Source organism: Oenanthe melanoleuca, unplaced genomic scaffold (assembly GCF_029582105.1).
Source record: "Oenanthe melanoleuca isolate GR-GAL-2019-014 unplaced genomic scaffold, OMel1.0 S001, whole genome shotgun sequence".
Lineage (NCBI taxonomy): Eukaryota > Metazoa > Chordata > Aves > Passeriformes > Muscicapidae > Oenanthe > Oenanthe melanoleuca.
The window spans coordinates 3,660,725-3,685,028 of NW_026612650.1; the positions used below are offsets into that span (position 1 = coordinate 3,660,725).

Sequence of the window (24,304 nt, forward strand, 5' to 3'; positions counted from 1 at the left end):
AAGATTGGATGTGGCACTGAGTGCCATGGTCTGGGTGACAAGGTGGTGTTAGGTCACAGGTTGGACTCGATGCTCTCAGAGGTCTTCTCCAGCCTGGGTGATTCTGTGATGATTATGACACTGCAGGCACTGGGGAAGCAAGGGGCCATTGTGACACTGTGGGGCCTCATGGAACTGAGAGGACCAGAGTGACACTGTGTATGACATGGCACCACAGAGCCAAGGGGCCACTGTGACACTGTGGGGCTACATGGAAGCCAGGAGTCCATTGTGACAGTCTGGGTCCTGGTGGAACCACAGAGGCCACAGTGACACTGCAGGGCCTTATGGAACCAAGGGGCCACTGTGCCACTGCAGAACCAAGGAGAGCCTTGTGAGAGCCTGGGGCACAATGGAATCAAGGGGCCATTGTTCCATTGCAAGGACTCTTGGAACTAAGGGAACAACTGTGACACTGTGGTGCCCCATGGAACCAAGGGTCCCTCATGACACTGCAGGATCTTGTGGAACCAGGGCTCCATTGCGACACTGCAGAACCAAGGAATTCATGGTGGCACTCAAGGCCTCATGGAGCCAAGAGGCCACAGTTACACTGCAGGGCCTTGTGGAACCCTGCAGAGCATTGTGACAGAGCAGGACCTCGTGTGATGATGAGGCCATTTTGACACTGCAGGGCCCTGTGGAACAAAGGGACCAGTGCTGCTCCTCAGGGACTCATGGAATGAAGGAAACATGTTTGACACCATGGTTCCCCTAAGGAAAAGAGGCCCTTGTGACACTGTGGAGCTAACCAGAGCAGCAGGAGCAGGGCAGTGATTCTTCCCCTGTGCTCAGCACTGGTGAGGCTGCACCTCGAGTGCTCTGTCCAGTTCTGGGCCCCCAGATTTAGGAAGGACATGGAGGGGCTGGAGCGTGTCCAGAGCAGGGCAACAAGGCTGGTGAGGGGTCTGGAACACAAGTCCTGTGAGGAGCAGCTGAAGGAGCTGGAGCTGTTTATGGTGGAGATGAAGAGGCTCAGGGAGACAAGGTGGTGTCAGGGCACAGGTTGGACTTGATGATCTCCAAGGTCTTTTCCAACCTTGCTGATTCTGTGTCTTTTACTTAATGGTAATAGGTTGTCAATTAGCTCTTGTTTCCTTGAGATTCTAATCCACCACAATGGTCTCATTGGTTCCATGAGGTCGCACTGTGAAACAGTGGATACTTGAATCCATGAGTTTCCATTCCATCACAATGGTCTCTCAGATTCCATGAGGCCCTGCAGTGTCACTATGCAGTCTTTGTTCCACATTTCTCCATTGTGACACAATGGCTTCCAGTGCTCTATGAGGCTGTGCTGTGAAACTGTGGACACTTGAATTCATGAGATTCCACAGTGTTACAATGGTCTCCTGAGTTCCATGAGGTCCGTCTTTGTATAAATTTACACCTGGGTTCCATGAGGTCCCTCTTTCTATCAATTTAGACTTGATTCCATGAGATTCTACTGTGTCATAATGCTTTCCTGGCTTTCATGAGTACCCACTGTGTTTACAATTAACACATGGTTTGAATCATGATTTTAAAGAGTTAAAATTTTAGCTTAGGGTTAGAAGCAATTCATATTGATCAGGGTGTAAATTAGATATACAAGTGATAGGTTAATGATTATTAGATGCTTAAACTAAAGATAATAAAGGTATTGTTTCCTGCCCCATATCCCCCTTGAACCTGGCATTTCCCCCTGAAGTTCAGTCTTGTGCAGACCCTTGTCTGTTTCAGGAGCCAAGCTCTCTGTGCCCAGTAATAAACCTGCTGCCCAAAGGCAGTAGAAAAATTATGGCCAATTTCAAAGACCTGAACACTCTTCCCTCACTCATGAAATGATTTGTAAAGACATTATCATACATCTCTCCTTTCAGATTGATGTTTTCTGTGCTGGTGACAGTCTTTTAAGCCCAGCCTTCTGCCTGATTTCCCTGCTATTGTAGTTCCATGGACAGAGGTTGTTGTCTCTTACCCCTTCCATGGGCAGACTGGTGTTCAACCATCTCCAGGACAGCAGGGCCCCACCCCACATCACTGCTACCTGGGAAGATGAAAACCATCATTCCAAATTTCCCCCTCCTCTTTCTTCCCAGGCATTTGGCCCTGCCAGGGGGGTTTGCTGCTGATTGCCATAGGGAAAAGGAAACCCCTGTGACACTGTTCAGCCCCATGGAACCAAAGGGCCAATATGACACCATGGGGCCCCATAGAGCCAAGGACACCCTTATGACACAGCAGGGCCTCCTGGAACCAAATCTCCACTGTGACACTACAGAACCTCACAGAGCCAAGGGGCCATGGTGACACAGCAAAGCCTCGTGGAACTGAGGAGTCCAAAGGTCTAAAAGAGTTCTTGCAGGGTTGTGCCTTGGGAAGAGAAATCTCCTTGGTGGCAGCTTGGGCTTGGCACATCCTTAAGGGTGGTGTCTGTTTGTAATGGGGGAACTCAGGAGTTTTAGATTGCTTCAAAAAAAGAAAAGGGAAAAACCCTGTTTGCCTGAGTGCAACCAGTTGTCCAAGCAAAGCAGGTCCCAGGTGAGGGAGGACAGACAGGTTGGGACTGGGGAATGTGGAGCAAGGTTGTCTACACTGGGTCAGATATCAAGGTACAGCTTCCCTGAGCAGGCCAGACCTCCTGAGGAGACACCCTGGATTATTATCAATCACAGAATGCTGCAATCACCTCTTCCCGAAGGAGAACATCTCTAAAAGACACCCTCTAAGACAGGAATACATATTTCGTAGAAGCTCTTTGAAATATTTCTCCATAAATGGAGTTGAAAAGAAAAATCAAGGCAGAGCCATAGTTTGATAGGACTTTCTTGATCCCAGTGAGCCCTGTGGTGCATTTGGTGCTGAGCACTGGAACTTCAGGGCCTAAGAGGAGATTGTACCCTGCTCTGCCCCAGGACATCAAGACTTGGCTTCTCTTTGTCCCCAGCTGTCATTTCTGACCCCAATTTCCTGCTCTAACTGGAACCTGGGGACACTTTCTCAGTCGTGTCCCTCAGTGGGACCCATGAATGGGATGAGAAACTTTGGAGTTCGATTATGATTGAATTCTTAAGAGGTTTCCTTCTAAACCATGGCTGTGCCTTGATTTCCCTCTGGTCTGGTGCAGTTCATCAGGAAGATTATCAACTCTAGTTATGGAGAAATACATCAAAGAGCTTTTGAGAAATACACATTCCTATTTTGAAAGGTGTATTTTATACTATTGTCTTTAGAGCAGAGGTGATTGCAGCATTCTGTGATTGATATTGATCCAGGGTATATCAGGATTTCTGGCCTGCTCAGAGAAGCTGTGCCTTGAGGTCTGACCCAGTTTGGACAGCCTTGCTCCACATTCCCCAACCCCATCCTAGCTGTCCCAGCACACCTGGGACCTCTTTGCTTGGAGAACTGGCTGCGCTGAAGGAAAGAGAGATTTTTCTCTTTCTTTTTCTTTTCTTTTTTTCTAGCAGTCTAAAACTCCTCATTTTCCCTACTGCAATCAGACACACTCCTCAGGTCTGTGCCAGACCAAGGTGCTGCCAAATCCACCCTACAGCTGCCCTGGGCCAGCTGTGAGGGTGGATCATCATCCCAACCTGCACTGGCCACTGCCAGGGGCTGTGGCCATGGACACTGCACTGACCCCACTGCTGGCTTTGGGGGCCACTGCAATTGTGAGAAGTGCAAGTTTCCTTGGAAACACTAGGGAGGGCTGGGACATACTTAGGAATACTGGGAACCCTGTGGGAGACACTGGAACGTACTGGGGGAGATACTGGGAAATACTGGGACAAACTTGGGACACTGGGAACACTGTGGGGAACTCGGGGGGACACTGGAGCTTACGATGGATGATACTGAGGCGAACTGGAAGGGACTGGGAATAAACTCAGGTGTGTGGGGTGGGACTAGACTTTACTGAGGATGAATTTGGCTGTACTGGGAGGGCCTGGAAACGCACTGGTGCTGTACTGCGATGCACTGGGGTTGTACTGGGCTGTACTGGGGATGAACAGGGCTGTACTGGGAGGGACTGCAGGAGTTGAATGGGCTGTTCCCGCCTCTGCCGCCTCCCATTTGCCCAGGACGCTGCCCATCACTGCCTGCAGCCAATCAGTGCCGGGGATCGGGGCCTCAGGGAGGGCGCCTGTGTTGGCGCCACCTTTTCTTTTTGCCTCGCAGCCAGATGGAGCCCCATTGGAGAGCCTAAAAGTCGTGCTGTGCCGTGTGACCTAAGGAGCCCGGTTAGAGCTCCCCGAGCTCCCCCCAAGTACTCCCAAACCGTATATGTTCCCTCTGAGGGCATCAAGTCGTGGCTTGGACACAAAAGTGTCTACCAAATTCATTCCCGGACTTCCAGATGCCCCACCTGAGACACTTTCGGGACTACAGCTCTCATCATGCTCTGCGGCGAACCTTTCCAACCAATGAAACATTGCTTACAACTCCCGTGATGCTCCACGGCCCCATTAAACCAAATTATACCCACGCCTACAACTCCCATCACCCCCTGCACCGCAGAGAGCCCCATTAGAGCCCCTCAAGTGCTTGCCCGGAACTGAATGTCCCCAGATTCCCCTCCAAGTGCCTCCCTGGAGGCATACAAGCTCCCCCACACCTTGAATTGTCTGTCAGAACCCCTCAGTGTCCATCCAAGTCCCCCACCCGGCTCCCCCAAGTATGCTCCAGACCCTAAAGTTCTCTCTAAATTCCATCCCCTGACCCAAAATTGCCCCAAATTTTCCCCAGAAATGTCTCCCTGGATGCCAAAGTGCCCCCTCTGACCCTGCCTGAGAACAAGATTATAATAAAGATGACAAACAGCTAAAAACATTACTAATTATCATAATAAGGGACAAAAAAAATTACTGTAGCTAAATTAATTAATTAAGGGAATTGTGTTACTTAGAACCAATGAAGATTAATTTCCTTGGTTGTAAAAAATATATAGATTTTTTATTATAAAAACTAATAAAAATATATGAATAGAAATTACTATAATAAATAAATTTTATAATTAAATATTAACAATGGAGAATAAAGTACATGAAAATTTATGGATATTTTGGGATGTCAGTCCTGAAAGGTGGGCAATGTCAGCCATGGTGATGCTGCACATGAGGAGCAGGTTGTCCAAACTGGATCAGCCCGGGAAGGGGCTCATTCTTCTGTGCGCACAGACCTCCTAAGGAAACATTCAGCATCAACATCACTTGGGGAATGATTCTTTCACCTCTTCTCCAAAATGAAAATAAGAAATCATTCCCTTTCTTATAAATGGATTTTTTATTTGTCCAATTAATCAAAAACAAGATTAAATTTAGCAGCAATTAATTAATAATAGCAGCAATTGTACACAAATTAATAGAATCAATATATATTAAATACATATGTTTGAGTATATAAAAAAAAAAATTGGCAGTGAGTAATTCAGTAAAATTGTGGTTCGAATAAAGCATGAGCAAAACCGACCGGGGGTACAGGGAGGGGCTTGCCCTTCCTCATGCACCAAAAATTCAAGTGAAAAACTTCATTGATATGATGAATGCTAATACACATTAATACAGAATCTTCTGGAAGGCTCCTCCTAGTTCCTGTTCCTAAAATCTATATCACTATCTTATATTACACATGCTTCACCAGTAGTCAGGGGTCTCTCATCCTTTCAGGGGTCTTATTTCTGATGAAGCCTCTGGGTCTTCATCAGTGTCTGCTGTGTGACCTTGCAAATGGCACAAGTGCACTGAGCTCTGGGTTATAGAATTAAGCTTATGTTCCCACCACAAACCTTATTCCAATGTCCAATGCCTGGAATCATCCCAATTTGGCCTGCTCCAAGGCCAAAGCTTGTTATTCCTAGATGCTGTTTTCAGACCTACATCCTCACAATCCCTACTCCCACCAAACATCTGGAGCATCTGTTTTGTCACTTTTCCTTTTCCTTCCCACTTTGTAACAGTTGTAACAATTATTTTCTATTGATTATGAAGAAACAGTTTTGCTGGGATTCCAAGTCCAAAACTTCATACATCCAAAGATTGCTCCCAAGTGAAAGCTGCCAGGACAGACAGGTCTGGCTGCCCTTGGCCTCCTCGGGGCTGCCTCTCCCCTGCTTTTGAATCACTGGGGCTCCGTACTTTCCTTCCTATGGAAAAGAGCCATTCTTTTCATCACAGTGTTGGTGGTCAAAATTGAGACTCAGTCCACAAAATAATGTATGTTCTAGAACTTCTCCATGACAAAGCTGCCAGGACAAACAGGCCTGGCACTCTTGGCTTCCCAGTAGACACCTGTCTCCTCTTCTTCCTTTGAAACACCTGAGCTTTCTCCTTTCCTTCCTATAAAAAAGAGCAACCCTCCCTATCAATGCAGAAATGGCTGAATGTGGAATCCCACATCCAAAATTCCCTATATTCTTTCCTATAGAAAACATAGATTCCCTTTCCTATAGAAAGAGTTTCTTTTAAATAGAAGCTACTAGAACAGTGAGATTGGGCTGGCCTTGGCCTCTGATGGCCACCTTTCATCTGTCCTAATGGTGAAACAATTGTGTTCCATGCTTTCCTTCCTATGGAAAAGAACCCTCCTTTTCCTCCAGGCATCCATGTCCAAAACTGGCATTCTACCTCTAAAATTCCATGTATCCAGGGATTACTCCTAGACAAAATCTGCGAATACCTTCATGTCTGGCTGTCCTTGGCCTCTGGTGACTGCTCCTCATGTGCCCCTGCAACACTGGGGCTCGGTTCTTTCCTTCCTATGGAGGCCATTGTGACACCTTGTGGATCATGTGGAGCCAAAGGGCCATTGTGACCCTGCAGGGTCCAATGGAACAGTTCTGGCTGGCTTGGCCTCCTGGGGGCCACCTGACAGGCCTGGCTGACCTGGGCATGTCAAGGGCTGCTGCTCACCAGCCCCTGCAGCACTGGGGCTTTGTGCTTTCCTTCCTAGGGAAAAGAACCATCCCTCTTTCCAGGTGTGCATGGCTGAAACTGGTCCACCCCCTAAAAAGTTCTCTCTATGGAAGAGTTGCTTCCTAACAAAAGCTGCCAGGACAGACAGGTCTGGCTGGCCTTAGTCTCTGGCAGTCACCTCTCATCCGCCCCTGAAACACTGGGGCTCTCTTTGATCCTTCCTATGGAAAAGAACACACATTCTTGTCCAGGACCATGGCAAAAATTGGGATTTGGCCTCTGAAATTGCATCTATTCAAAGAACTGCTCTCAGAAAAAAGCAGCCAGGACAGAGACAACTGGATGGCCATAGACTTTAATAATTTTGTTAGACTATGAGCAGAAAGTTTTCATTTGCAAACACCTTGGAGAGGGCGCAGAGATCTCCCAATGTGGGGATTGGGGCCTCAAGCACATGACCAATAAACAGGGACAAAGGAGCTCTGTGCTCAGTGGACTGAAGACAGACGAGGAGAGCCCTGGGGAGAATTGACAGATAGTTTAAGAGATAGTGGATCCTTTTGACATAGCAGAGAACAGCCAAAGAAAGAAAGAATTAATGCCAAGTGCAGCTGGGGAGGCCCAGACTGGACCAAAGGAAAAAGGAATTTCTATCCAGGGAAGGGCTGTGGTGTAAGGAGCAGCCCAAGGCTCTCTGTGCCCAGGCAGAGGCAGGCAGGACGCAGAGCTGTCAGCAAAGGAAGGGGCCAGCGAGGTGGGGCAGCCAGGGGATGATGACAGCCTGCAGGGACAGAGGCACAGGGCATGGACACCGTAGGACAGCCTGGGCTGCAGAGGGCACAGGGATGGGCAGCAGCTGAAAGACCCTCCAGAGCCAACTCCTGCAGCACTTGGGCCATGGCTGCTGGCCCTGGGCCTGAGGCCAGCAGGGGACAAGTGAGCCTTGCTGTGCTGGGGCCTCATTGCCTCATTGTCCCTGCTCAGCAGCCTGGCAGGGGCTGCCCCATGGTCCTGCCCTTGGCATTGCACATCCCCAGAGCCCAGTGGCCCAGGAAGAGCCCTGAGCAATGAGGGAGGGACAGGATCTGCCTTGCCAGGGACTGGGGCTCAGACCTTGGCCCTTTGCATTCCTGAAACACATCAAGGTTTGCTGAGCATCAGAGACACCTTTACCTTGTTTGTCCCCACCTGTCATCACTGCTCCAGTCTTCTATTCTAACTGGAACCACAGGACACTTTCTCAGTTTGTGTTCCTCAGTGGGACCCATTAAAACTTAAAGAAACTTTTGAGTTTGATTGTGATTTTGAGACCTTGAGAAGTTTATTAAACACTCTCTCAGGGACTGAGTCTGATGTAAACAGAAAGGAAGCCCTTAGAGGATCATTAAAGTCCATGTGCTCTGTCTGTGCTGCTGAGCTGGGCTGAGCTCCTGGCACAGAGGTAGCTTCCAAATTGAATCAAGTAGAGCTTCAAAAAGACATTTCTGCTGAGGAGCAGCTCCTTTCCCAGCCCAGAAGGGCTGAGGGTACTGCCTGCAGGCACTGAGGGAAAAGAAGCCAGGCACAGACAGGGTAAAGGCAAGCAGGACTGGGAAGACATTGAGCTGAGACTTCACATGGGGAAACATCTTTACAGCCCTAGACACGGTGAGTGTGTGGGTGCAGGGCAATATTCCCTGTGCTCCTAGAAAGAGCTCCTGGAGGAAGCAGAGCCCACAGCATCGGGGATGTGTCAGGAGGCAGAGAACGAGGAGGAGGTGGTGGATGTGCTGCAGAGCGGGGCAGCCCTGGGCAGTGTCAGAGGGACAGGGCAGGATGGCTCCTGCTGCCAGGGATGGCTGCAGGGGCTGAAGCTGGAGCTGCAGCCAGGGTTGCCCAGGGCTGTCCTGCACAGCAGCTCCTGCAGCCCTCAGGGCTCTTGGCCAGACCAGGGCATGTGCCACCTGCTAGGGGCAGCTCCCCATGGACTGTGGGGAGAAGTTGGAGGGGTAAAGAGCCACCCCCATCAGGGCAGATTCCTCCTGCTGTGCAGATGGTGCTTCATGGCCAGGGCTGCTCTCAGCTTTCTCCTCAAGGGAAGGGAAAGGGGCTATCAGGTGTGTCTGTGTCACTGAGACTCCTGCACTGTCTCACTGGGGATCAGCAGATCTGCCTCAGAACTCTCCCTCACAAAGTGCCTCCTCACCCTCCTGTGCCTATAGACAGCAGCAGCAGCACCTTGGCTTGCAGCATCTCAGTTTGTCTCAGCTGCCCTTAAGGCCCTGCTGGGAGGGAGATGCCCCTGGGCAGTGCCCTGTGCTGGGAGGGGTCTGCAGGGCAGAGCTGAGCCCCCAGAGCTGGGCTGGGCTCTGGCAGCACTGGCAGGGACAAGGCTTGGATAGGGAGAAACAGGTCCCAGTAGGCACAACTCCAGGCAGCTGAGAGCCACACCAACCCTGGATATCCCATCCTGTCTAGCTGCACAGGGAAGGAAACGTGGGTTTAGTAAATCTTGCTTTGAAACCAAATCTTTCAAAATGTCTTCTTTATTTTTCAGGCACATTTTAAGTGCAGTCATTCTGAAATAAAGGCAGGTGTATATGAGCAAAGGGCAGCTATGTCGGAACAAACTACAGGTCTCACTGTACTCAGGCACAGGGACCCCTGTTTTCCCTCTGGGCTCGCCAGTGTTCAGGCTCAGAGCAATGCTTAAAGAGGATTTCTCTCCCTTCATAGAAAGCAAAACCCCAAGCTCAAAGTTAAAAAAGAAAAGTGAGAGAAATTTCCCCAATGAAAGAGAAGCAATTTTGAGTAAATCTCAAAGAAAATAGCATAGGATTGACACAAGGAAACCTGTCCCAACAATTCTGTCTTCTCTTAACTGTCCAACCTGGCCAGAGTGAAGCAATGTCCAGCAGCAGTTCCATCAGCCACTTCCTCCTGCTGCCATTGGCAGACACACGGCAGCTGCAGCTCCTGCACTTCTGCCTCTTCCTGGGCATCTCCCTGGCTGCCCTCCTGGGCAACGGCCTCATCATCAGCGCCGTAGCCTGCGGCCACCACCTGCACACCCCCATGTTCTTCTTCTTGCTCAACCTGGCCCTCACTGACCTGGGCTGCATCTGCACCACTGTCCCCAAAGCCATGCACAATTTCCTCTGCGACATCAGGACCATCTCCTACTCAGGATGTGTTGCACAACTACTGACTTTTGCTTTTTCCATTTCAGCAGAGTATTTCCTCCTGACCATCATGTGCTACGACCGCTACGTGTCCATCTGCAAACCCCTGCACTACAGGACCCTTCTGGGCAGCGGAGCTTGTGCCCACATGGCAGCAGCTGCCTGGGCCAGTGGCTTTCTCACTGCTCTGCTGCACACAGCCAATACATTTTCCCTGCCCCTGTGCCAGGGCAATGCCCTGGGCCAGTTCTTCTGTGAAATCCCACACATCCTCAAGCTCTCCTGCTCACATTCCTACCTCAGGAAATTTGAGGCTTCTGTTTTCACTACTTCCTTAGCACTTGGCTGTTTTCTGTTCATTGTTTTCTCCTATGTGCAGATCTTCAGGGCCGTGCTGAGGATCCCCTCTGAGCAGGGACGGCACAAAGCCTTTTCCACCTGCCTCCCTCACCTGGCCGTGGTCTCTCTGTTTATCAGCACTGGGTCATTTGCCTTCATGAAGCCCCCCTCCATCTCCTCCCCATCCCTGGATCTGTCCCTGTCAGTTCTGTACTCGGTGGTGCCTCCAGCCCTGAATCCCCTAATCTACAGCCTGAGGAACCAGGAGCTCAAATGTGGTTTAAGAAATTTGATTATTCTATGATTTCAGAAGTATTTAATTCTTTCGTTTCTGCACCAGGGCCTTTAGAATGTAACTCTTTACAATCTCAGCCTTTTTCCCCCCTTATTTGTCCATTTTTTCCTCAGTTACTTTTTCTAATGTTGCTCTGGTTTTTAAAACAATACTAAAACATTACTCTTTTCATTCCTACATTATTATCTACCCTTTGAAACACAAATATGTTCAAGAGGTCTCTTCCATATGCATTTAGATAAAAACCAGTGCGTCCCCTAACCAGTGTGTCCAGGATCCTTCCTCAGCCCTTCTCTGTCTCTGCAGGGGCAGTGCCTGTGAGCAGAGGTGGAGGAAAGAGTCTCCCAGCACAGCAGAACAGCCAATGACAATGGCCCTGGCTCTTCCCACATCTGCTCTTCCCAACTCCACCCTCTCCTTGCCAGCCCTTCTGTGGCTGTAAGGCCGCAGTGCTCTGGCAGCTTGGTCACTGTCCTGCTGTGTGTCCATGCTGTGAGCACAGGCAGGGACAGGCCATGGGCACTGCTGGGACACAGCTGGGCTCCAGCACAGCAGCTCCATCAGCAAAGGGCATCTCCTGAGGGCAGGGCAAGAAGGCTTTGCTCTCCTGCAGAGCTGCTGTCAGCAATGTGCTCCAGGAATGCAAAGCAAAGCCCAGTGCCTGGGGCAGAGGGGCAGTGTGCAGGGAGCACACAGCAGTGTCCTTGGCACAGCCAGAGCTCCTGGCATGGACCTGAGGGAGCAGCAGAGCAGGGCCTGGGCTGTGTCTTTGTTCTGGCCACAGCCTGGGAAGGTGCCCCAGGGCAATTGTCCCACACCAGCTCCTGCAACCACCACACCCAGCACTGGCCTCTGCCGCACCTGCAGGAGGTTGTTTGTCCCTGCATGGAGGGACACCAAGTGACCAGGGAGCAGTCTGTGTTTGCTCTGTACTGAGGAGGTTTCAGCAGTGCATCGTGTGTGTGTGGGGAGATGAACCCGAGTGAGCACAAACACCATCATCAGCACTCGGGGCTGGCACAGTTCTGGTGGCACAAATGGTGCCTTGAGGCCACTAAACTTTGGAAACCACCTGAATTCATTGCTGGGCTGTGGTTAGGATTCCATAGTGAAAAACAGCCTGGGCAAGGAGGCTCCAGGAAAAAATGCTCAGGACAGCCATGGACTGCACAGAGAGACCATTGTGGTGGGGGTTTGTGGGGAGAAATCAGAGCTGCCTTCCTTCTGAACCACCCTGATCACCTGGACAGGGCTGTGCTCGGTTCGGGGCAGTGACCTGGGACTGAGGGATGTGGAAAAGGCCTTTGGTGTCAGGGATGTTGAGAAGGCTGGGCACTGTCACTGTGAGACCTCTCTCAAAGCCCTTGGAAAGGCCAGAGCCATCCCAGAGGGTCTTGGGCACTTGATAATGGCAGACATGGAAGCAGTCTGCAAACAGGGCAGGGAGGGGCACTGGGAGAATCACAGACTGGTCAGGCTCAGCAGGGAAGGACATGTGGCAAATCCTCCTGCAGCCATTCCAGGCACTGGAGGCACAAGGCAGGGATGGCAGAACCCCCGTGGGAGGGGAAAAGAAGGGGATGCTGTGTGCCCAGACTTTAGCCAGGCCTGTGACATTGTCTACTGTGCTTTCCTCAGAACCAGACTGGAAAGAGCTGGGCTGCAGGACTGGAACATGGGGTGGGTGGGAATTTGGCTGATCAATGAGGGCCGAATATCATCGAAGGCACAGAATCCCCTTGGCAGCCACTCCCTGGTGACAACCCTCAGTCACCAGCCCTTGACCACCAGTGTGGAACATTTCTATTATCTCTATAATGGCATGAAATGCACTTTCAATTCCTTTGTGGATGCTCCCAAGTTGCAGGCAGTCTGTGACCAAACTCGTCCAGTTAATGATAACTGCAAAAGATAATTGGGCAAGATGACTGAGTTGGGTAAATTTGCCTTGCCATCAGGTACAAACTAAGCAGCATGAAAAGGGAGAAAAAACTTATGCATCAGAAGAGATTAAATAGGGAAAAAAAAACAAACCTGACCAAAAATAAACAACAAAGCAAAACTTACCCACAACAAAACAACCCTACAAACAAACTAACTACAATAAGCAAATACCACAAACAGAAGCAAACAAATGCAGAAGAAATCTCCTATCAGTGGAAAATGTTTAACTACCCATGGGCAGAAGTGTAGGTTGTGTTCTGAAAGAAAGATGTCATAAAAAATAAATAAATCCTCTATTCCCTTTGCTCCCTCCACATCTCTCAGTTTATGTGACACAAAACAGAACATTCCTTGGGTCAGTCCAGCCCAGCTGTCCCATTGCTGTTCCCTCAGGAACACTTGCCCACCCCAAGCCCATGGGTTGGAGGGAATTGCTGGCATGTCTCATGTGAGTTGAGCACTGTGACAAGAACAGAAGAAGAGAACATTTACTCTTATCAAGGACAGTAGAACAGAAGAGCACAGCCTTGGAGAAACAGATCAAAGATGTCACTCAGGCAAACAGAAGTCATTCAAAATGCAAGCAGGATGCCAGCTCAGCTCTGAAAGACTGCTGATAAAGCAGAAATTATGGAAAACCAAGAAATTGCCATCATTCAAAAACAGGGATCAAGGAACAGCCACCTTTACCACATGTTGAAGACAGACCCCAATGAACCACATAAAGATTTGTAACAATGGGTACCACTAAGTCAAATAAAGTCAAAGGAAGTGGGGATAGCTAATGAGTGCGTAATCAGCGTGTGTGATAAATCACTGTTTACCTGATGCCCAGTACACACAAATGGATGAGGGATTACCAGAGTGACCACCATGCTGCGATTAAGAATACTCAAAACTGTATTCAGAAGATTCTATCCAGCACATTTCAGTATCAGTTCTGTCCTTGACTCCATTATGTCCCTTGTACAGTTCCACAATAGCCCCTTGGTTCTATTGGGATCCATATTGTCAAAATGGCCTCCTTGGTTCTGCACTGCCACAATGCTCCCATTGGTTCCACGAAGCCTTGGTGTGTCACAACTTCCCCTTGGCTGATGAACTGCCATAGTGTCTCTTGGATCTGCAGCATTGCAATGGACAATTGGTTACAAGCAGCCTCGCTGGGTCACAATGAATATTTGTTCCCATACGGCCCCAGTGTCCCAATGGCCCTTTGGTTCCATGAGGCCTCGCTGTGTAACAATGGCCCCTCAGTTCCATGAGGTTTTTTACTATCAACAATGGTCTCCATGGTTCTGCAGTGTGAAAATGGCTGCTTGGTTCCACAAGGTTCCTCAGTATCACAGTGGTGCCCTTGGTTCCATGAGGCTCTGCAGTGTCACAATGCCCCAGAGTTTCCATGAGCTTTTGTCCCATCAATGATGTCCTTTGTTCCAGTGAGGCTCCTCAGTGTTCCATTGGATCTGTGATTCCATGAGGTTCCATAGTGTACCATGATTGCCTTGATTCCAAGAGGTTCTGCTGTGTCACACTGGACCCTTGGTTCCATGAGGTTCCGTGGTATGGCCATGGTCTATCTGGATCTGCAGTATCACTATGGACCATTGGTTCCATGCAGCCCTGCTGTGTCACAGCAGATCCTTGGTTCCATGAAGCCCCACTGCATAACAATGGAATCTTGGTCCTGTGAGGTTCTGTACTGTCACAATGCTTTCCTTGGTTCTGGACTGTAACAATAGACCCTTGGATCCATGAGCTTCCAAAATGTCACCATGGTCTTCTTGGATCTGCATTGTCACAATGGACCATTGGGTCCATGTGGCCTGGCTGTGTCACAATGGTCTCCTTGATTCCATAATTCCCCTCACTGTCACAACGGAGTCTTGTTTCTGTGAGGCTCTGAACGTCACAATTGTCTACTTGGGTCCATGAGCCCCTGCTGTGTCACAAGGGTGTCCTTGGTTCCATGAGGATACAAAAGCTTTGCATGAACATTGAGAACCAGCTGCTTAACACACCTGGGAACATCTGTCTGCATTCAAAAGAGAGGTTAAAGGTGAGAATGGCACCAGCAGCTTCCATCTGCAACAGAGATTCAGGGAAAGGGCAGGGACAGAGAATTCTGCTTACAGAGATCAGTTCTGGTCATACTGTCCCTTGTAGAAAGGTGACATCACTCCAGCCAGCCGGTACTGAGAATGTGGTTCCTGAGTGGGGTTTGTTGTTCAGGAAACCTGCTCAGGCGTTTCCATTCTTTCCTCACCAACAGGAAAACTTCTGCTGGACCTGTGTGCAGGCAAAGCCCTGAGGAGAGCAGTGGGACATGGTAACAATATGCGTGTCTTTCTGCAGAGCTTCTCTCATTCTGTCTCTCTTTCTTCCCCTTCTAATGCTCTTTATATGATACAGTTTTGGGTACCTCAACTACTAAAGTGTTTAAAGGTTTTGAGGTTAAATGGGAACAGTTTATGAAGTTAGTGATATGAGAAGTTTTTTATGATAACTTGGATGCTAAATTAAATCGTTTTCCAAAATTCCATGATTTTCTATAATTTGAAAGTAAAATTTCGGAGCCTTTCTCACCTCTTGAGAATATCTGTCTGGTGTTTCTCCTGTGCACCAAACTAGAGTAAAGGAACCTTTGTTCACCCCCAGCATTTCAGGTTCTGGGGTGTTACAGCTCCGCAGGCTCACAATGGCCTCTTGTTTCCATGAGGCCCTGCTGTGTCACACTGGCCCTTGGTTCCATGAGCATCTGCAGTGTCACACAGGTTGGTGCCATTTGTCCTTGCTGCCCCTCCCATCCCAGTGCCCCAGGAACAGCCCCGAGCCACCCGTGAGGGACAGGCCCTGCTGGGCCAGGCCTGGGCTCAGCCCTTGGCCTTTCTGCTGCCTCCAACCAGCCCAGGCCTTGCTCAGCATTGCAGTTCCTGCTCACAGCCTTTGGCTCCTGCAATCCTGCCCTCAAGGATCTGCTTTCACCAGTGCCTGGGGAGCCTTTGGCAGTCCCTGCCCTCAGTGGGGCCACTGATGCTCCAAGGGACTTGGAGTTTTGCTTCTGACTCCTTGGGCAGCTTCTTCAACCTTCTCTCAGTGCCTGGGGCTCCTGGACTCAGCCCCAAATTCACTGTGGGGATCATTAAAATACAGAAAGCTGTCAGGAGCTCTTTGTTTTCCTTCCTTTGTCTTCAAGTCTTCAGGGCTTGTGGAGCTACTTGCAGTCACTTTAAAGTTCTGGTAAGGAGGACGATTTCAAAGTTCACCTCATGACGTTTTTTCTTTAATCAAGTGTGTTTTTTTTTACTTTTCAGTTCATTGAAGAGGTCATAGAAGCGTTCCCCAAGTGATCTTGAGGATGAATGTCTCCATAGGAGTTCTGGGCACAAAGGAGAATGAGCCCCTTTCTGGCTGACCCTGTTTGGACAACCTGCTCCTCAACCCCAGCCTCACCATGTCTGACATCGCCCACCTGGGACTGACATCCCTGTGCCCTGCACCAGAACCTTGTCCTCTGAGCTCTTCAGCTGGGTGTCCCAGGCCATTACACCATGTGCCACCTGCTGTCCTCAGGGCTCTGCCTGCACACAGGCACAGGAGAAGTTTTCCTCTTTGTAAGGAATAATGAAAAAGCCTGAGCAGGTTTTCTGAACAACAAGCCCCTCTGAGAAACCACATGGTCAGTACAGGCTGCCTGGAATGATGTCACCTTTCCACAAGGGACAGTGTGACTAGAAATGACTTCTGTAAGCAGAATTCTCTGAATCTTTCAGCTGAATTTTCTGTCTCTGTCCTTTCCCTGAATCTCTGTTGCAGATGGAAATTGCTGGTGCCATTCTCAGCTTTAACTCCTCTTTGAAATGCAGACAGATATTCCCAGCTGCGTTAACCTGGATATTCTCAAGGTTTCTACAAAGCTTTTGTATTCCTCATGGAGAGAAGGGGCCATTTTGACTCTGAGGGGCCCCATGGAAACAAGGAGTCAATTGTGACACTGAGTTCCCATGGAACCAAGGGCCCATTGTGACACAGCAGGGCCACGTGGATCCAGTGGTTCATTGTGACACTGTGGATCCAAGGAGACCATGGCAACTCCACCAGAACCTCATGGAACCAAGGAGTCCATGGTGACCCAGTGGGGCTGTATGGAGCCAGTGGTCCATTGTTACCCTGCCCATCCAAGGAGTCCATTTTGGCACCAGGGAAGCTCATGGAACCAGGTAGGCCATGGTGACACTGCAGAACTTCATGAAACCAAACATCCACTGTGACCCAGCAGGCCATCATTGGAACCAAGGAACTGCTGCTGACAGTACAGAAACTCATGGAACCAGGGGCTGTCGTGGCACTGCAGAACCAGCACAGTCCCCTGGCCCTTGGGAAGGGAATGTGGTGAGTTGGGTGGGCAGGGGGATGTGGGAAGTGGATGTGGCCAGTGGCTCTGGGAAATGGGTGTGTGCAGAAGGTGTGGTCAGTGGTTGTGGTCAATGGAGGAGTGTGGACAGTAGGTGCAGTTAGTTTGAAGGTTGCTGGAGGATGGTCAGTAAGGCATGGTCAGTGGGTGTGATCAGTGGAGAGTGGTCAGTGTGTTTTGCCAGTTTGGGCGGTCAGTGGGTAAGGGCTGTGGGTGGTCATTGTGATATGGTCAGTGAGAGCAGTGTGTGGGTGTGGGCAATTAAGGTGTGGTAATTGTTTGTGATCCATGGAGGTGGTCAGTGGCATGTGGTCAGTTTGGGTGATCAGAGTTTTGTGGTCAGTGGTTGTGGTCAGTGGCAGTGTAGTCAGTTGTGTTTCAGTGGCTGTGGTGAGTTTTGGACATTGGTGTCTGGCCAGAAGTTTTAACCATTACGGTGTGGTCGGTAGCTGTGGTCAGTGGATGTGGTCAGTTGGGAGGTCAGTGGGGGGGTAGTAAGTAGGTGTGGTCAGCTGGGTGGTCAATTGGTGTGGTGAAGGATGGTGGTCAATGGGTGGGGTCATTGGGTGCCATCAGTGGCGGAGTGGTCACTGGATATGGTGAGTGAGTGTGGTCAGTGGGGTGTAGGCAGTGGTGTGTGGACCAAGGGTGTTGTCAGTGGGTGTAGTCATTGGGCAGGTCCATGTGGTTTGGTCAGTGGGGGTGGTCACTGTGTTTGGTCAGTGGGTACTGTCGATGGGAGTGGGCAATGGGGTGTGGGCATTGACGTCTGGGCAGTGGGTTTGGTCAGTGGGTGCCATCAGTGGGTGCAGTCAGTGGGTGTGGTCATTAGGGGTGATTGTTGGGGGTGGTCAGTGGTGTGGTCATTGGGTGGCAGTCAGTGGATGTGGATAGTGTGTCACTGGGGTGTGGTCGGTTGGTGTGCTCAGGGGATATGATCAGTGGAGTGGTCAGTTGGTGTGGTAGGTGGGTGCAGTCAGTGGGCATGGTCATGGGGATGGTCAGTGGATGAGGTCAGTGGATGTGGTCAGTGAGGGTGTGGTTATTTGTTATGGCCAGTGGATGTGCTCAGTGGCATGTGGTCAGTCAGGGTATGGTCAGTTGGGTGGTCAGCCAGTTTGTGCAGTTGGGTGGTCTATGGGTAGTGGTCACAAGGATTGGGCAGTGGGGGTGGTCAGTGTGTGTGGCCATTTGGGGTGGTCATTGGGAAGGGTCCTGGCCAAATCAAAAGGAGGCTCCCTGTGTGCCCTGCTCCCCTCTCCCTGAGCTCCTGAGAGCTCTGCAGCCCCTGCTGCCATCCCATCTGCCCAGGCCAGCACAACAGCCCCGGCCTTGGGGCCCTGCAGAGCTGCTCCTGCTCCAGGCCCAGGGCCCATCCCAGAGCTGGGGCAGCCACAAAGCTGTGCCCATTGCTGTTCATTCCTGCTCTGATGAGGATGGATCCTCAGCCAATTGGAGTTTGCTGATGAATTTTCCTACCCTGGAGGTGTATTCTTCCTTGAGCTCTTCAGGATGGGAATTACATGAGAAAGACTCACAAATAGTTGTTCAAAACACCCAAACAAGAAAAGACACTAACAATAATTTAAGTTTTCAATTCTTCTGTGGTTACTTAGAAAGACTACAAAAGTATATTCCAAGTTAATATACTATCTTGAAAACAATGCAGAGAGAAATCTATTTTGTTTTGTTGTATTTTCCTGTTTATAGGTTTATATCAGCAATGTCCAGTAGATGTTGACCCCCAGGACCCTCTAATGCAGTCTGAATAGACATGAAAGCCAAGACTCTTCATGGCTCGCAATCAAATCACACTTTGTCCCCAACTCCTCCCCACCATTTCCTTCATCTAACCCCTGGGACTCCAATGGATCAGGAATGCTCTGGCCAGCAGGACCAGGGCAGTGATTCTTCCCCTGTGCTCAGCACTGGTTGGGCAGCACCTCGAGTGCTGTGTCCAGTTCTGGGCCCCCCAATTTAGGAAGGACATGGAGGGGCTGGAGCTTGTCCAGAGAAGGGAACAAGGCTGGTGAGGGGTCTGGAACACAAGTTCCATGAGGAGAAGCTGAGGGAGCTGGGGTTGTTTATCCTGGAGAAGAGGAGGCTCAGCTGAGACCTCATCACTCTCTACAGCTCCCTGACAGGAAGGTGCAGCTGGGCTGGGGTCGGGCTCTTTTCCCAGGGAACAGTCACAGGACAAATAGAGATAACCAGAAGGTGCACCAGGGGATGTTTAGGCTGGACATTAGGACATATTCTTGACAAAGAGTGTGATTGGGCATTGGAAAGGACTGCCCCGAGAGGTGGGGGAGTCACCGTCCCTGGAAGTGTTTCAGGAAAGACTGGATGTGTCACTGAGTGCCATGGTCTGGGTGACAAAGTGGTGTTAGGTCACAGGTTGGACTTGATGTTCTCAAAGGTCTTTTTCAGTCTGGATGATGCTGTGATGATTGTGACACTGCAGGACCCTGGGGAAGCAAGGGGCCATTGTGACACTGTGGGGCCTCGTGGAACTGAGAGGACCAGAGTGACACTGTGTATGACATGGCACCACAGAGCCAAGGGGCCACTGTGACATTGTGGGGTTACATGGAAGCCAGGAGTCCATTGTGACAGTCTGGGTCCTGGTGGAGGCCACTGTGACACTGCAGGGCCTTGTGGAACCAAGGGGCCACTGTGCCACTGCAGAACCAAGGAGAGCCTTGTGAGAGCCTGGGGCCAATGGAATCAAGGGGCCATTGTTCCATTGCAAGGACTCTTGGAACTAAGGGAACAATTGTGACACTGTGGTGCCCCATGGAACCAAGGGTCCCTCGTGACACTGCAGGATCTTGTGGAACCAGGGCTCCATTGTGACACTGCAGCACCAAGGAATTCATGGTGGCACTTGGAGGCCTCATGGATCCAAGAGGCCACAATGACACTGCAGGGCCTTGTGGGACCATGCAGAGCATTGTGACAGAGCAGGACCTCGTGTGATGATGGGGCCACTGTGACACTGCAGGTCCCCGTGGAACCAAGGGGCCAGTGCTGCTCCTCGGGGACTCATGGAATGAAGGAAACATGTTTGACACTGAGGTGCCCCTTGGGAAAAGAGGCCATTGTGACACTGTGGAGCTAACCAAGGAGAGCATTGCTGCACTGTGAGACCTCATGGAACCAAGGATCCATTTTGACACTGCAGGGCCTGCAGGACCTTGGGGTACCAGGGCACCATTGTGACACTGCAGGGCCCAAGGATCCAGGGGACATTGTGACACCAAGGGATCCCATGGAACCAAAGGGATATTGTGACACTGGGAGACCTCATGGAATCATGGAAATCATTTTGAAACCCTAGGGCCTTTATGGAATCTTGGTTTCACCAAGTTGGTAGGGAGTGTAGAATTGCTGGAGGGTAGGAGGGCTCTGCAGAGGGATCCGGACAGGCTGGATCCAGGACCCAAATCCAACAAGGTGAGGTTTAACAAGACCATGTGCTGGATCCTGCACTTTGGAACAAACAACCCCTGCAGACGTGCCCCCCTGGCCTGTGGTGCCTCTGGCAAGGGAGCAGCACGAGCCACTGCAGGATCCTGCAGACAATTCCTGCAGCACTTGTAGGATGATCCTTCTCCCCAAGGGACGTTCCCATGATGCCAGCTCAGGAACTGAACTGGGAGTGAGGCCAGAGAGGAAAGGGAAAACAGGGATGGGCTGTTTGCAGGGAAAAGGACAGGGATGGGCAAGAGGAAGAAATCTGGATCGGGAGAGAGGAAAGAAAGGAAAGGTGAAGCCAAGGAAATGCTCTGGGCAGTTTGGGGGTGGCTCATAGGCAGCCCTGTCTCTGAGGAACAATGTCTGCACTGGGACAGGAAGCTCACAGCTTATGGGAACAAACGTCCTGGCTGAATTCAGAGGCCATGACAAACCTGAGTGATTTTCCTCCCTTGCCCCAGCCCTTGCTGGCCCCAGGGGCTGATGGCATTTGTGCTCACTCAGCTCCATCTCCCCACAGCAGCACCACGGGGGTGCTGACACCTGCTCTGTGCAGTGCAAACAGGGGCTCCTGAGCCAGTGCTGCCGTGTCTGTGCCTGCAAGGATGCGGCACCTGTGTAAGCTGGGGGAGAGGCCAGGGCTGCAGAGGGGGATGTTGTTGGCAGGTGCATGAGGACGCTGTGGGACGCTGCCCTGTGGTGTCCAGTGCAGTGGGGATGGATCAGCCCCTGCTCTGCTGCTCCTTGCCAGGGTCTCCCCCTTGCAGGGACCTTGCAGAGCACCAGCCATGCTGTTTGCCCCCAGGCTGCCCACAGCCAGCCTGGGGCTGCTCACGGGGGTTTTCTCTGCTCAGCATTGGCCTGGCCAAGTGTTGTGGAGAGAGCCTGGCCAAGGAGCCTGGAGCCCCCAGGCCCTGGCCTGAGGCGTCAGCGCTGCCCCAGCAGTGCCCATGGCCTGTCCCTGCTGCAGCCCCGGCACTGCCACCCCCAGGGCTGTGCTCGGCCCCGAGAGCACTCAGGCCTTGCAGCAACACGAGGGGCAGGAGGGCAGCGGGGCAGTGGCACGGGAGCAGCACTGGCAACACCAAGTGCTGCTGCTGCTGGGCACAGCTGCTGTGCCAGCACTGATCTGCCCCAGCTCTGCACACAGACATTGCTGCTGCTGCTCCAGGGAAGGGAACAGAAAAGAGATCTCTGGAGAAAACTTTGCTGGGAGAGAGATACTTTATTTTCTTAAAAGCCACCATCAGCACAGCTCCTCATTGACATGGACTGTGTCATAGTGAAGGTCGACACATGTAAAATGAGAAAGGGCACAAATTATGGTGTTTCTTAGTGGGCAAAATTATAAAAATAATGCAAATTAAATGAAAGAGCAAGCCAACACACAAGCCCAACTGAAACAATCAGAGATGGCTTTTATTACAAGCGATTTGAAGAAATGGGCCAGTATTTCACTTTTTCTGAAATCATCCAGTGATCAGTTTCCACACAGCAGCATTAAGCTCCTGGTTCCTCAGGCTGTAGATGAGGGGATTCAGGGCTGGAGGCACCACTGAGTACAGAACTGACAGGGATAGATCCAGGGATGGGGGAGAGATGGAGGGGGGCTTCAGGTAGGCAAATGTGCCAGTGCTGATAATCAGGGAGACCACAGCAAGGTGAGGGAGGCAGGTGGAAAAGGTTTTGTGCCGTCCCTGCTCAGAGGGGATCCTCAGCACGGCCCTGAAGATCTGCACATAGGAGAAAACAATGAACACAAAGGAACCAAATGCTAAACAAAATCCCACCCATGAAATCCCAAGTTGCCTAATGTGGGAGTGTGAGCAGGGGAGCTTGAGAATCTGGGGGACCTCACAGAAGAACTGGCCCAGGGCATTGCCCTTGCACAGGGGCAGGGAAAATGTATTGGCTGTGTGCAGCAGAGCAGTGAGAAAGCCACTGGCCCAGGCAGCTGCTGCCATGTGGGCACAAGCTCTGCTGCCCAGGAGGGTCCCGTAGTGCAGGGGTTTGCAGATGGACACGTAGCAGTCGTAGCTCATCACGGTCAGGAGGAAATACTCTGCTGAGATAAAGAAGAGAAAGAAAAAGAGCTGAGCAGCACATCCTGAGTAGGAGATGGTCCTGGTGTCCCAGAGGGAATTGTGCATGGCTTTGGGGACAGTGGTGCAGATGCAGCCCAGGTCAGTGAGGGCCAGGTTGAGCAGGAAGAAGAACATGGGGGTGTGCAGGTGGTGGCCACAGGCTACGGCGCTGATGATGAGGCCATTGCCCAGGAGGGCAGCCAGGGAGATGCCCAGGAAGAGGCAGAAGTGCAGGAGCTGCAGCTGCCGTGTGTCTGCCAATGGCAGCAGGAGGAAGTGGCTGATGGAGGTGCTGTTGGACATTTCGTGTGTCTTGGCATGGGGATCTGTAAGAAAAGTAAGCATGGAATAGTTCGGTTTGGACAAGACTTTAAATATCCCAGCCCAGCTTGGTGGCACTTTCCTCCCAGTGCCCACCCAGGGCTCTTCTGCCTGGGGCTGCTTTCCTGTGCTCAGGGCTGGGCGGTGCCAGTGCTGCCAGAGCCCAGCCCAGCCCTGGGGGCTCAGCTCTGCCCTGCAGACCCCTCCCAGCACAGGGCACTGCCCAAGGCTAGCTCTGCCCCTGCAGGGTCTGCTGGAAATTTCACAGCAACCCTGATGAGACTAAAAAAGCTGCTCTTATGTCGCTTATAAGGGGCCCTGTGCTGATTTCTGCCAGGATTATTATGATTTGAGAGAAAAAATAATTATTTTTTGCAGCCTGAACTGAGATGGATATTAGTGTGCAAATTCTCATCCAGGCAACCAAGAGGAGTTGGTTCTAAAAGCATGACTTTCCCTTTCCTGCAGCCTCTATCTCATGGTGCTCCCTGCAAAATCTACTTGGAAATGTTCTGGAGTTAAATGTTGTGCTGGGAGAAGTCCTTAACAATACAGCATCCTCACCACACAAGAAAAACACTTCCACGCCTTACCAGCTGTCTCCTTCCACCCAGACCTTGTCCCCCAGTGCTCTGGGCAGCTCTCAGGGTTGGCTGAGAGCTGTCCCTGGCAGGCAGCAGAGTCCCTGCCCCAGCACAGTGCCCTGGGCTGCAGGACTCTGCTCTGCAGGACAGACCTGAGCACCCCTGGCTGCTCTACACAAGAGATAATCAGAGAATGTACTCACAGGGTCTGTAGGCATTGGGATGTTCCAGTTTTAGAGATCACTCCAGGACCTGCAGCTGCCTTGTCCTGCAGCCAGAGGCTTCCTGTGTCAAGGGTTGGGAATAATACTGCCCAACTCACTTCTCAGCATCTTCTCAGCTCTGACTGATTGAAGCTCTCTGTGCTGTGCCTGGGGTGGCTGCAGGCAATGCCCAGCCCTTCTGGGTTGGGAGAGGAGCTGTTCCTCAGCAGAAATGCAGTTTTGAAACCCTTCTTGGTTGCCAGGAAGTTCCTCTGTGCCAGGAGCTTTGCCCAGCTCAGCAGCACAGACACAGCAAAAGAAATTTAATGAACCTCTCAGGGATTTGGTCCTGTTTACATCAGACTCGGTCCCTGAGAGAGTGTTCAAAAAACTTCTCAAGGACACAAAGTGAGATATGAACTCCAAAGTTTCTAGAAGTTTTAATGGATCCCACTGAGAACCACGAGTGTGAACTTCCAGTTAGAGCTGAACACTGGAGGCAGCGATGACAGGTGGGGACAAAAAAGGGAAAAGTGTCTCTGATGCT

General features: G+C 50.9%; 2 protein-coding genes across 2 annotated transcripts; one reads left to right on the forward strand and one right to left on the reverse strand.

Annotated features, from left to right (window-relative positions):
* Window positions 1-10,187: 10,187 nt before the first annotated feature.
* LOC130265978 (olfactory receptor 14J1-like) lies at window positions 10,188-16,024 on the forward strand (the record flags this gene model as incomplete). The annotated part of the gene is made up of 2 exons (XM_056515322.1): window positions 10,188-10,664; window positions 15,989-16,024. Coding segments are annotated over 2 exons (513 nt in total), but the record flags the coding sequence as incomplete, so codon positions are not given.
* Window positions 16,025-22,034: 6,010 nt separating this feature from the next.
* On the reverse strand, window positions 22,035-22,967 carry LOC130265979 (olfactory receptor 14J1-like). Its single transcript, XM_056515323.1, has one exon. The coding sequence runs from the start codon at window positions 22,950-22,952 to the stop codon at window positions 22,035-22,037; it is 918 nt and encodes a 305-aa protein (XP_056371298.1). The 5' UTR covers window positions 22,953-22,967.
* Window positions 22,968-24,304: the final 1,337 nt, after the last annotated feature.

What these genes read in the sequence shown, in the direction of transcription:
- LOC130265979 (XM_056515323.1), bottom strand. Translation starts at nt 22,952, where the DNA reads ATGTCCAACAGCACCTCCATCAGCCACTTCCTCCTGCTGCCATTGGCA.